The sequence below is a fragment of the Scylla paramamosain genome, unplaced genomic scaffold (assembly GCF_035594125.1).
Source record: "Scylla paramamosain isolate STU-SP2022 unplaced genomic scaffold, ASM3559412v1 Contig37, whole genome shotgun sequence".
Lineage (NCBI taxonomy): Eukaryota > Metazoa > Arthropoda > Malacostraca > Decapoda > Portunidae > Scylla > Scylla paramamosain.
Genome location: NW_026973702.1, coordinates 626,065 through 639,878, shown reverse-complemented (window position 1 = coordinate 639,878; position 13,814 = coordinate 626,065). Strand labels below are relative to the sequence as shown.

At 42.3% G+C, this 13,814-nt stretch overlaps 1 protein-coding gene across 1 annotated transcript in view; it reads left to right on the top strand.

Moving 5' to 3' along the window:
* The window catches only part of LOC135097952 (uncharacterized), a 152,321-nt gene that overhangs the window by 129,507 nt on the left and 9,000 nt on the right, over nucleotides 1–13,814 (top strand). Inside the window, exons 5-6 of the mRNA XM_064000092.1 lie at nucleotides 826–1,000; nucleotides 9,947–10,125. Of these exons, the coding sequence (XP_063856162.1) occupies nucleotides 826–1,000; nucleotides 9,947–9,958 (187 nt within the window). The 3' untranslated portion in view covers nucleotides 9,959–10,125. The remainder of the gene's footprint in view (nucleotides 1–825; nucleotides 1,001–9,946; nucleotides 10,126–13,814) is intronic.

Sequence of the window (13,814 nt, the reverse complement as noted above, 5' to 3'; positions counted from 1 at the left end):
AAATGCAAATAACAAAAGATAAAGTAAAACAGATTGTTGTCTTTTTCCACCATAGTGTCAAAGCCTCTGTCAAACTGAGCCAGCTTCACCTACAGCACGGTGTTCCTGTCAAGAAACTAATTCAAGACGTAGAGACTAGGTGGAACTCTACTTTCTATGTGCTGGAACGCTTCATTCAGCAAAGTGATCTCGTCACCACTACACTTTGCTTGCTGGGGAAAAATGACTTGTGCCTTCGCAGTGATGAGCTTAACCACATAAAAAAAATGCAATTGCTGTATTAGACTATTTTGATGATACAACAAGGCGAGGAGTTTCTGGCGCTGGTGTGCTTGATAAAGCAAATGTTTGGGATTCGAGATTCTGCTTTTGAACGCGAATGTGTAATGAACCGATCGAAAATTATTGCATGTGTTTTACCTACATCTCGCTCCTGTGTGCCTTCATTGCGTAGCTTTTCAACAGGTCTGCTCCTTCAGTGTCCCTCTTGTCATCTAAAAAATTACCAAACCCACAACGTATACTAAGATCACCACCTTGCCTCCGTTTTCTTCGTCCCTTCATTTTCATTCTTGTCCTTGTCACCGTCGTCGTCCTTGACCTCCTCCTCCTCCTCCTCCTTGCTCTTGTTTTTGTTGTTGTTGTTGTTGTTTTTGTTGTTGTTCTCCTCCTCCTCCTCCTCCTCCTCCTCCTTTTCCCTCTTCACCACCACCACCACCACTGCCCACATCCCCTTTACAGTACCACCAGTCCCCTGAACAATCGCCACCCCTCACGTAAGCCCATAACCCAACGCTAACACCTGCCTCCCCTTGGTTCCTGCAGCAAAGGGAGGTGTTCCACGCGCCCTTCTTCACCACCCGGTTCTGTACGGCCTGGACGGGGCTCTTCTGCCCGCTCTGCCTCACCTGCCTCTTCTGCTTCAGGAGGGACAAGGACTCACTCAAGGTCTCCCTCAAAACCATCGCGCAGAACTTCAGGGACCGCGGCATCACTTTCAGTAAGTTAAGAGAGAGAGAGAGAGAGAGAGAGAGAGAGAGCTGGGAAACTGAAAAATAATTGGGGATTGTTTTACTAGCTTTGGGACACAACCCACCAGAATAATGAAAACTGACATGAAAAAAAAAAATCTGTATATATATATATATATATATATATATATATATATATATATATATATATATATATATATATATATATATATATATATATATATATATATATATATATATATATATTTCGAGTATTAAGAGATGGACGAGGGTGATTCTTGGTTAGGATTATTGTTGGTAAAAGGAATATTTTCAGTGGGGAGAACTAGTTTTCTGTCTTGAACGTGCGAGGATCATATTGTAGTGTTATATGTTGTTATCGTCCAAAGTTTTAGTGTGTTAGGCACAGACAGGAAGGCCTCACGCGTGGAATCGATAATAGTTCAGAGGAAAGGAGGAACAGCAGCATTAAGAAGGATGAGGCTACTTCGATGAGGCTACGTCAGAGAAACACAGTACAGAAAAGCTCCTGGCGGGGTAACTAGAATGATTGGGTTTTAGAAGATCATGGACGTTGCCTGCAGGATGAAGGGTCTCGGCTTGGCCTCGATGAATAAAAGACAAAGGCAAAGCTGACTGAACAAAACTACAGTGGCAAAAATACGTGAGCAAGACAATAGAGAAGTGGGGAGTGTACTGATGCAAGACTGATGAACATTAGACACTGTGTTCTTGATTACCAATGGAAGGTCGGGTCAACAATGTGAAAAACTAGGATGGAAAATATTAGTATAAGCGTGGCTAGAGAACACAGTGTTGCAGGAAGTCAAAATATCGAGAAATATGAAAAAAAAAAAACATTGTATAATGAAGCTCTGTTGTGGAAGATCAGGAGCAAAGCTGATGAAAACTGCGTCATCATCATCATCATCATAAAATAAGGAAGGCTTCTGAAAATATTATCGAAAGAATGCAACGTGCCGAGAGGGATGGAAATGATGAGAGACGCGCACAGTATTTCTAGTGACTGTACTTTCTGCTTCCCATTCTCGATATTTTTGTGTCACCAGTTCTACGTTTTTGCGACAGGAACATGAAGGAGTGTGCGAACGATAAAGTTTCACAAAGCAAAGAACGCTTTCGGCAGAGGCAAGTTAAAGGCAGCAGAGAGTGAGGGGATGCGGGGCCACTTGCCTCGGTGCAATGGTTGGCGCTGAGGTGACGCGTGGTGTGCTGACCGCCTCCTACAGATTTTACCTGGTTTACGTTTGAGGAGTGTGTGTGTGTGTGTGTGTGTGTGTGTGTGTGTGTGTGTGTGTAAACGTTAACTCAAATCGATGCATTTCCTCACGTCACTTACACTGTAGACTTTGACATGTTAATAGAGACGTGTCCTTTCATCCCTCGAGGAGTGACGCCCGGCTGCCTCTCGCTCCAGCACGGCAGGTAAAGAAAACGAGAGTCTGTTCCCCGCCTCCCCTGGGACACCTGTTTCAGATTGGAAAAGTTCTGCATTATTTTACCGAATCTCTTAATCTCTTGGTAAATAGGAAACGGCGAGCAACAAGCGACCTTTCATGGTTATTCATCACGATTCGAGATTACGACCTTAAATGTAACTTGTTTATCAATGCACCTTATATTTACATGTGACAGAGTAGTCAGGCGTGGAGGGAAGGGCGCCAGAAGTGTGTGGACAGTGTGAAGACCAGTGCAAAGAAATGCCGGTGTTTTGGGTGCCGGAGAAAATCGGTGATGGTAAACTGTTGACGGTAGAAGATTAATTGGGAATTTTTTTTTGGTGATGCAGATCAGATGGAAAATTTTTAAAGGTGGAAAAAATTATGGGTAGTTTCCGTGATGGAAGAAAGATAAGGAGTTTGTCGAGGCTGGTGACTGGCGGCTGGTCAGTGTTGGTGTCTTCACTCCATGGAGAGAGTTCTGAAAGTTGATAAAATAAAGACACGTATAAAAAAAAAGTATAGAAGAATGAAAGCAGCGTTAGTTAAAGAGTGGAAGGTTTTCATCACATCACTGGTTCACTTCAGGCTGAAACACAAGCAAGGGCAAACCGTCACATCGAAAACAAGCCATCAGCCAGGGACGCTCAGTGCAAACTCGATAACAGCCAATACCTGCCGTGAAATTACCTCGTGCCGCCGCCGCCCGTCACGCCACCACGCCTCAGGACGCACCATTACGAGCTGATAGTGTAAAAAAAAAAAATGCAGATAGGAATCCAAAGGGCTTTCAGATATACAAGTCTACGGACAGTGCTCTGTGATCAAATTTACAGATCCCTTGCAAGTCTGATGGCGAAATTTAAACTTACACTAATACTCGCGCGTGTGGACTTGTCATTAGTATATATGATGAATGAGCACTGCAACAACTTTCATAGTTGAACAATTATTGATAGACCATTGCGAGATTCAGCAGTGCAATACACACAAGAACGCACCCCACCATCCACTGGGAACACAGGCAACACACACACTCAAGAACCATCCTACCTACGCCGCAGGCACGCAGTGAACTGTTACTAACACTGACGGGACAAAAAACACCAGTGTAGCTTTCCTGACAAAGTTTTCTTGGCTTTAGTCATTTAGTGGACAGAGGAGAGGGAGAGAAGACGCAAAACAAAAGACGAAGGAAGAACGGCATGGAGAGAGAGAGAGAGAGAGAGAGAGAGAGAGAGAGAGAGAGAGAGAGAGAGAGAGAGAGAGAGAGAGAGAGAGAGAGAGAGAGAGAGAGAGAGAGAGAGAGAGAGAGAGAGAGAATGGAAGGAGTGAGGCTGGGTAATGAGGATCATCCTCTGCATAGGTTTTCTCGACACCAGTTTGTTATGAAGGCTAGTGGGAAGCTCGGCAAGGACTACACGTGAGGACAGAATGGGAGCAGTGAAAGACAGAGAGGTAGTTAGACTGGCCAATGATGATGATCTCGAAATTTCCTTCCTTTCTTCACCAGTTTCTTAATCCTTTTCCTCCAGAGCATCTTCTCCCCAATTATTTACGTTTTGACACTCATACTTATGCTAGTGTCTTAAATAACTCTGTAGCTTGAAAATACAAAACTTGACTTCTTACTCTCTCATTTCGTATCTATGTGTCCATGCAGACAGTCTTCCAGTGCTGTGAATGTTAACAGGGAGTGCAGCACAGTGAGGGCTTAATGAGACCCACGGGCAAACTCAGTAAGAAGAAACAACAGAAAGGCAGGAAAGTGGAGAGGCCAATGATGCCGCCCTCTGAGAATTAGTCCCTCCATTCGTTCCGTGATGAGACCCAGGGGCGAGGCTACCAAAGACTTTCACCGCCTAAGTCAGGAAGGGACACGACGAGGAAACTGGAGAGGCTGATGATGACTCGCTCTCAGAGCCAGTCCCTCTTTTGGTTTTATATAGATCCTAGAGGTACACACACACACACACACACACACACACACACACACACACACACACACACACACACACACACACACACACACACACACACACACACACTAACTAATTATAGTGACGTTTACAAGCAACAAAACCACGCAGGAACTTTGCTTCTCACTCATGCATATAAACGAGGAAACTCTCAGTAAAGTGATGGCTATTTGGGATGCTGAGGGTGTAATATGGTTATGAGAGGACTGTTACACGAGGCATTAAGGGAGGAACTGGTTGAGTAAGTGGTATAGAGAAGGTAGATAGGCTGGAGATTACATTCATACCAGAAAACGATTTTATTCAATGTAAGGACACACACACAAGCATGAAACAGTCCTTTACAGTACAGCAATAGATACACTGTACTCAGATGAAATACTAATGATGATACATACAATATATTCACGATAACCTCCAGCATCATTGCATCACATGCTATAACTGTTTTGATGGACTAATGCTTACATAGCTGCACCATACGTATTCTTGCTTCTGGATAGCGTATTACAGTACATTACCTAATCCTTTCACTGCTGCGATCTTCCTTTGTTAACTTTGAAAAGGGTGTGAAAAAAATGTTTGCATGGATACAGAAGAGAGAGAGAGAGAGAGAGAGAGAGAGAGAGAGAGAGAGAGAGAGAGAGAGAGAGAGAGAGAGAGAGAGAGAGAGAGAATTAATTTAGCTACAGGACAGTTTGAGTCTGTAGCACATAAGTGTCTAAAAACTGATGGTTGGATACGGGAAAATAGTTGTGTTGTAGTGAAAGGGTTGATATCAAGAGTAATGCTAATTTGTCACGTAGTTTATATCATCTACTACTCACTGGAATCCCACTATTAACATTCCTGATTCAGTATAACGTACAGCACCATTACTTCACCTACAACCTGTGCATTACAAGTACCATCAGTGTCTTAACCTCTGCATATTATCGGTTATTACACAACTATGCGCCTCACACATGATGCAGGATAACATGCAGCACAGTCACGCTACTTACTGTCACTGGCGCCTTATCAGTTATCAGTAACTACTTAACGACACATCACAGAGCACAAGAACTTGAGGAGGGAAGCGAAAAAAAAAACAAGGAAAGACTGCAATTTATTGGAAGACGGAAGACGAAAATAGGAGCCTAATTTACTGAGGGTGTAACTATAAAGGCAAGCATATAGATGAGAGAGAAGGAAAGAGTAGACGAAAATGAAAGGTCGCTGCAGGAAGACCAAAGGAAGGGAAACAAGGAAGAAAGGGAAGGGAAAGCTGGAAGACAGACCTTTCCGTGCTGAGATATGGTTAATTATGCTGTAAGTTCTTGTTATCTCACGGAACTGTAATTTACCTCTTGCCGGGTCTCTCTCTCTCTCTCTCTCTCTCTCTCTCTCTCTCTCTCTCTCTCTCTCTCTCTCTCTCTCTCTCTCTCTCTCTCTATATATATATATATATATATATATATGCTGTGTGTGAGGAAGAGAAGGAAATGGGAGAAGAAAGGAAGAGGAATGTGATGAAGATGAAGCGGATAAGGAGGAGGAGGAGAAGGAGGAGGAGAAGGAGGAGAAGCAGAAAGGAAAGGAAAAACAGGAAAATGGGATGAAGATGAAGAGGAGAGTGAGGCGGTGGAGGAGTAGGAGGAAGATGGGGGTAAGGAAGGAAGAAGAATGTGTTGAAGAAGGAGAGGAGAAGGAGAGAATGACTGTTGTGATGGACGCTGCATGCGTGATCATGCCAAGTGTTGTGGTTGTGAGCTCTTACCTGCCTCGTGCATCACTGAGGGACGCTTCATGAGGTGGACAGGCCCTTCATCTCCTACTGCTGTTCTCGCTCAGTACCACCACCACCACCACCACCATCAAGGTCACACCTGCTACACCTACACAGTGCGTGTTGATGGAGCGTTAGCCCACGCTCCCTACACACACAGACATGCCAGTATTCTATAACGCTTTGCTCTCTCACCACGAGTATTTTCCAAGGTCACAGAGATGATTAGCAGGGTTGTCAAAATGTTTCTCTTGTTAAGGCACTCAGCAAGGTTAGTTTACCCAAATAAATCATTTTCTGCGATGAATTGTAATGAGAGAAAACACGATATGTAGAATTTAATAGTGCACTTATTTTCACTCCGTGATGAATTTAAAGCCCTTTAAAGCGCATTTAAGCGGTATTGGTAGTGGATCACGCGTCATTTAAAGGTCCCGTTATCATTGTAAAATAACTCTTTCCTGAATTTTTCCGTGAGAAGACACAATTATGTATTTTCTCGATTGTATTCGTAATTTAAAGTGCATGACCGATCCTCGATAATCTGATTGTGGTGGCCTGGCTGTCGAGGCCCCGAGGCATTGGCGCGAGAGGCAGGCTGACGAGAAGGACTACCTATCTTTGTCCCTCTTTTCCCGTCATTTCCCTGCACCCTGCCACCCTTGACTATATGTCAAGATAGCCTTCTCAAATAAGAAGTTGATGCAAAAGGCAAGAAAGCAAAAGAAAAGAGAGAACAATTTGAGGCAATTTCAAGCCTCACACAGCAGTGACGCTGCTCCCATCACCAACGCTGCCTCAACACCTGTTGGTGTTATTTCTACTGCTGCTGCTTCTTCTGCAACCGCTTCTACTGGTGTTGCCCCTGCTACTGTTACTGCAGTTTGTCATGCCATTGCTACCGTGCTACAGTGTTGGAACACAACTTTGGATACCTGGCATCAAGTCTCTTACTCCACCTCGGATTTCCCACATCACACCACACACTACATGCACTGATCAATAAACACAAGGAAATGCTGAGAAATGCAGTATGCAACAGAAAAAAAAAAAACAGAAGAGAAAGATAGAAGCAGGTGAAGAATACGAGGCAGGTGCACACTGAAAAGCTGGCAATAACGAATGAGGTGGCTCCTCATGACACCCCCACCATGTGTGCAAAATATTTTTTTTACAAAAAAGGTGACCAGTGGCCTTCAGAATGAAACATTGTACCACATACTAATGTAGAATACAATGAATTATGAGAGAGCAAGATTTGTTGGAAAAAAAAAAAAAACTGCACACAAAAAGATTAAAGGGCGACAAAGTAAGGAAAACTTCAAATGCTCGTATCTCAAAAGTGCATTGCCTTAACTTCAAAATTCCTGAGATTGGAAAGTTTTTAATCGATCTTAAATCTGTTTGCAGTTTTGGACAGGGAAGTAAAGCAGCAACATTTGATAGTTAGATTTTTCTTCTAGATTGTATTGGTTGGTCACAAGGAGGATGGAAACATTACAAAATAGTAGAGAATGAGTACATTAATACAAAATTCATAAGTACTATTATTTTTCGAATCCATGGATTGTCTAACTTGGAAAAGTAGAGGAATGTTCATTCCTTAATTCCATATAAAGAAAACTAAAATCGGATTAAAAACACAGAAACTCATCCCATTTTAAATGGGTAGTAAATTTACATAAAAAGTGATTTTTTTTTCCTTTAAGACGTCTTGATATTGTAGGTGAATGATCAGTGAAATACTGCACTCAGTCCATAGAAAAATTCATGACGATTGGTGTAATATGACACACTGACCTCGTTGAGTATAGAAATCTTGTTCATTTGTCACTAGAAACGTAAAAAGACCTTTAAAAACCTTTGTGACTTTAACTTAAGACTCTTTGAATGTAGTGAGGATGTGGTGCAGCAGTGTTTCAGGAATACGGTCCACAGACACAGACACACAGACACACACACAGCACAAGCATCACTCCACGGTCCCTTCATACCCGTCACTCCCTTCCATTTTGTCACGTCGCAGCAGGACGAGGAACATGACCACCATTCCGAGCCTTCCAGAGAGAGACTCGCTCCCTCTTTCCTTTCAGCGTCCCCTCATCTTTAGTCTGCTTGGCCATGGCTGGCTAGATTTTGGCTAGACAGACTCACACTCCCTTGGCGTCCTGCATTTCCGATTATTTTCCGGTAAAAACACGCTACTTTTGTTCGGATAACCTCCCTTGAGAGTCGTGATGCTGGGTATTCATCTTGAGTAAGAGGGGAAATGGGACGATGTATCTTTCTTCTCTCTTTCTCTCTCTCTCTCTCTCTCTCTCTCTCTCTCCTCTCTCTCTCTCCTCTCTCTCTCTCTCCTCTCTCTCTCTCTCTCTTTCCTTTGCCAGCAGCAATGCGCGCTATACATGAACGTGTTAGTTAAGTTACGAGTATTTCCTCTTGCTTCTCTCCCTCATGCCGCTCTCTCGTGTTGTCGTATGGGAAAGGAAGGAAAACAGTGAAATGGTAAACAGGGAGGCTGGGGAAGGAATGCATGACTGAGGGGAAGGAAAAGATGATCCGTGGACGTGTGGGTGAGTCAGTGTGGGAAAGATGGGGTGACATGAATGGAAAGTGGACCAAACAGAAATAGAAAAAGAAACCGGATGAAAGTATTTTTTGAACCGCACACGGGAAGAGAGAGAGAGAGAGAGAGAGAGAGAGAGAGAGAGAGAGAGAGAGAGGAGAGAGGAGAGATGAGAGAGAGAGAGAGAGTTTTTGTTGGTCGTGTCTCGGCAGTATAGCGGTGGGATGCCGCGGCCTTTCAGCTCCTCCTCCGTGGTGGGTTGTCTTTGTGCTCACGAGACCGAGTTGCGGAGAAGGAGACAGGAAGGCAGATAAGAAAGAGAGAGAAAAATGGTAGCACGGGGAACATGAGCCAGAGAGAGAGAGAGAGAGAGAGAGAGAGAGAGAGAGAGAGAGAGAGAGAGAGAGAGAGAGAGAGAGAACCGGATATCTGGTGAAAAAAAAATTGCAAGTTGGTGTTTTGTGTTTTCATTTAGTGTTTGGATCTTTGTTCGCTCTTCCGCTTAATTTTCTCTTTGGTGTTTTTTTTTCTTTGTTGTTGTTATTTTTCAAAGCTCGCTCGCTCTCTTGCTCGCTCACTCCCTTACTCACTCTTACTCACTCACGCTTACTCACTCACTCATACTCAAACGCACGTCAACAGAAAGGAAAAAAAAAAATGCCTGCACTGACTATTATAACTCAGTAGCCACTGTTACTCACCACACTCCCTCTTCTGTCATTGCTTCTCACCAGCCAGAAGGCCGTTCTCAAATAACTCATTCCATGAAAAAGAAGAAAAAATGTTGTAGCAAACCTAAGCTGTTACTGAGCAGCTCGTCATGTTCATTATTATTCGTTGAAGATTGTGAACGGAAGTAGATCTTCACATTCTTTGATATTTAATGTTATTCTTATCTTATTCACTCATTCACCCACTTACTCCTTCACACTCATTCACCCACTCACTCATTCACTCACAAATTCTCCCTCACGGACACACCATGTGGTCTACACCCACTCCAACTCAATGCTTTAATTTACAACCTCACTCACTTAAGTACACTCATTTCCACCCTCACTTCTACTTAACCTCTACAGTCTCACTAATCACCACCACCACCACCACCACCACCACCACCACCACCACCACCACGAGTACCTACCCCAGCTCACCACCCCCTCTCCCTCTCTCCACCCCAGGCAAGTTCATGACCCGGTGCTGCCTCTTCTGCATGCTGTGGCTGGTGACAGACTACATGCACGTCTACTCGCTTCGGATCCTCGACTGCACTGACGTCATGGCTCTCTACTCTGCCCACGTCTCCTTCGTGTTCCTCCTCTCGTGGGTGATCCTGCATGACCAGTTTGTCGGCGTCAGGGTGAGTAGACTGACTGGGCGGGAGGGTGTTGATGGGCGTCTGTGGTATGTGATGTGGTCTGTGCTGCTGCTGTGCTGTGTATGGATACTGTTGGTCTTGGTCTTTTCCGTGAGCTGGAGTGACTGTTGTTGGTATATTATGTCTTGATCACTTCTGTTGCTCTTTTCTTTATGTATGTGTTTCTTTTTTTTTCTTTTTTTAGATGTTGGGTGTTTCTTTTTAGATAACTAAACTGATAAAAAAAATTAACACCTCAATGTGTGTGTGTGTGTGTGTGTGTGTGTGTGTGTGTGTGTGTGTGTGTGTGTGTGTGTGTTTTATGTAAAAATGTAATATTTCCAAATTGCAGGCATTAGGATGAAAAAAAAAGTGAGTTTAGTTCTTTACCTGAGCTGCGGCTTATTTGTTTTGACTTCTTTCTTTAACGTTCTTCCATAATCATCCTCTTCTTCACTGTTTTCTAGATGCTATCTTTTTTTTTTTTTTTTTTTTTTAATTACGAGTAAGTTTTGAATCAGTTAATATTCTCCATGGTTCACCTTTAATTTCAGTATTTTCCATGTACCTTTATTCATTTTTTCTTATAGTTTATTCGCTCATTCATTCATTTAATCATTAGTATGACGAAATAATTACTCAGTCGAGGATCAGCTACTCAAGTTATTCAGTCAGTCAGTCACTTAGTTATTCAGTCAACAGTCAATCAGTCAATCAAGCCACTCAGCCAGTCACTAAGTCAGTCATTGAGCTACTCAGTCAGTCAATCAGCCATCAGCCAACCAGTCAATCAGTCCGTCATTCAGTCACTCAGCACCGCAGCTCACATTGATTGCCTTGCACGTACTGTTGCCTCTCACTGTCCGTACCTTACCGCCTTTAGCAGCAGCAGACAGTTTGTGGCCTTCCTTCATCACGGGGACACACCCTTACATGACACACAAGCCCCAGTGACCAGACAACCTTCACCTTTCACCAGGAGTATATTAACCAACAGCAATTACTGACACAAGCCTTACACACCTCTGCACTGCTCCCTCGTGACAGCCAACCCCAAAATGCGCCTTGTGTGGGGTAATGAGTTGATGAGTTGTTGGCACGAGTTCACTTGTACTAGTAGAAGTTATTCGTTCGACTATTCCCGCTTCTCCTCAAGGTCACTGTAATGTGGTTCAAGTTTAAACAGTAATTTCGAAAGGCAACAAAGAGAGTGATGCAATTTTTCAAGCCTTTTAGTGCCTATGTTCTTCTATTATTGCGTGTTAAAATCGTCTGGGGTTATTTCAGTGCAAGGACACGCGTCATATTGTTATCAGCTGTCAGAGTGTAGACTGTAGTGTGATCCTGCGTGTGATGTCTGTACTCGAGGAAGTGGAGGAAGGAATGGAAGGTTGAGAGAAACACTGATGGGAGTATTGCAAAAGATACATCAAGAAAACACTATGAAGGTACATACAGGCTACGAGGAAATGCCGACAAAGGAAAGGGTGAGGCAAGGCGCCACTCTCCTAACCTGTCCGCGGTAGTATTACAGGAAGCTTTAAAGAATGAAGAATGCAAAGAATTATGATACATGAAGATAAATAAATATATTATTCAGGTATTTAAATAAATATTTAAATACCTGAATAACCTTATGATGTCTGGAGGGTCTTGTCATGAATCTCGGAGCGTGTCAACTCAGGGGTATTATTCTTAGTTACTGTTTAGTGCAACAAAATTCTTTGTGTGTCTATCTCACTCAAAATAAACACCGATGATGTTTATTTTTGTCGTTTGTTAAGTTTACAATTGTGCTTAATGATGTTTTCCATTTTCCTGCGACTTAAATTAATTCAAGAGAGTGGAATTAAATAATCTCTGGAACTAAGTCTGCAAACTCTTTTATATTAACTTTTCAGGAAGCAGTTTTTTTTTTTTTTTTTTTTTTTTAATGCTTAGGTAATAAATACAATGTAGCTCTTCTGTCTACTAAGGTCCGCCTTCTCAAACATTTCACCGCTCCGTCTCACCTCTACTCATGTGTTTCTAATGGAAGTTATTGTTTTCAGGAGCGTTTCCAATGACGCTTGTATTAATGTGACAAAGACTCCATCATCAAGCTTACAAAACACTCGTAATGAGTCACTCATAAACGAATAGTCTCGTAAACATAATAATAATAATAATAATAATAATAATAATAATAATAATAATAATAATAATAAGAGGAAAATGATGAAAAACAACAGTAATGCCGATAATAATGACTTTTTTCCATCTTATAAAAAACAATTGACACACACAATAATTACAAAATATATTAACACTGGTAAAAGAAATCAACCTTATAGTAAAGTACAACTGAAGGAAAAAAATATTAATAATGCTTAATACTAATAGGAAAATTAACACTTTCAGAAGCTGAGGTGCATTCTTATCAACCATCCACCGGACATTATTAGAGATCATTCCCTTCCATTATATAATTACTCCACGTCCTTAATATATATGAACCCCCCCCCCTCTCTCTCTCTCTCTCTCTCTCTCTCTCTCTCTCTCTCTCTCTCTCTCTCTCTCTCTCTCTCTCTCTCTCTCTCTCACGGCGGAGGCTAAAGATAGTCAGGTTTACTGCACAGACATACTAGATTCGCATTTATAAACGTTGTGATGTTTTATTTTTGTTTATTTTTACAGTCTCTAGTGAAGTTATTGGAGTTTAAAATGGTATTGTCATGATTCTGGTGATAGTTCTAACAAGGAGTGAGAAAATACGTACACGAGCCTAACTAGCCATCAATGGGCCTTTGAAAAATAGTTTTGGTGAGAGATCGAAACCTTTAACCCTTTTAATGCTATCTGGTACACCTTTCCTCAATTACTAATCACTCTGAGACATCTTTACTTGTTCTACAGCCACTTCCAATCTTTAAACTGTGTAGAAATTGCAAAATCTATTCTTTTTAATTCTCTTCTTTCTTTTAGATGCTTATAAAGATTTCAGGCATTACTTTTGGTGGAGATAATTGCTTCGTGTCGCAGTGGAAGGGTTCACAGTCCTGATGAGAGGGCGAAGCCTTTAAGAGTACAGGATGCAGACATACATTTATTCACTCCTACGTCATGAGTTCCCACAGGATAAATTTCACCACTAAGACTCCGTATTTAAGATGTCATCCAAAAATAATTTCGCTATACGTTTCTTTTATTTTTGTATTTTATTCTACTTTATTATTCGTTCATTCATTTCTTTATTTATTTTTTGCACGGGTGAGATATTCGTGGGGAATCATTTACTCGGGTGGAATTTTCTAAGCAGCCGTGCAGTCGCCAGCCAGCCTTGCCTGGCGTGGCCATGTGAAGGCTGCGTGCGTCCACCCACAAATACCACCAGTGATAAGATGATCCTGAGGAGCTGAAATTAGACCTGGCAGGGTAAAAACACACACAATGGAACCTTTTCTCTCTCCCCTCACTCCTGTGCTCCCCGTCAGCCTTTCCTGCCTCGGGAAATGAGGCACAGTACATCCTTCAAGACCCGTATTCATAAACCCTTTGCTCTCTCACCACGATCAATTTTAAAGGCCACAGAGATGATTAGCTCCCAAGCCCATGGTCGCGAGGCTATTTCTGAGAATCGCTGGACTACCTCAGAAATCATGAATCAGATGTAAATGTAATCGTTACAATTATGATTTTAATGTAGATTATAT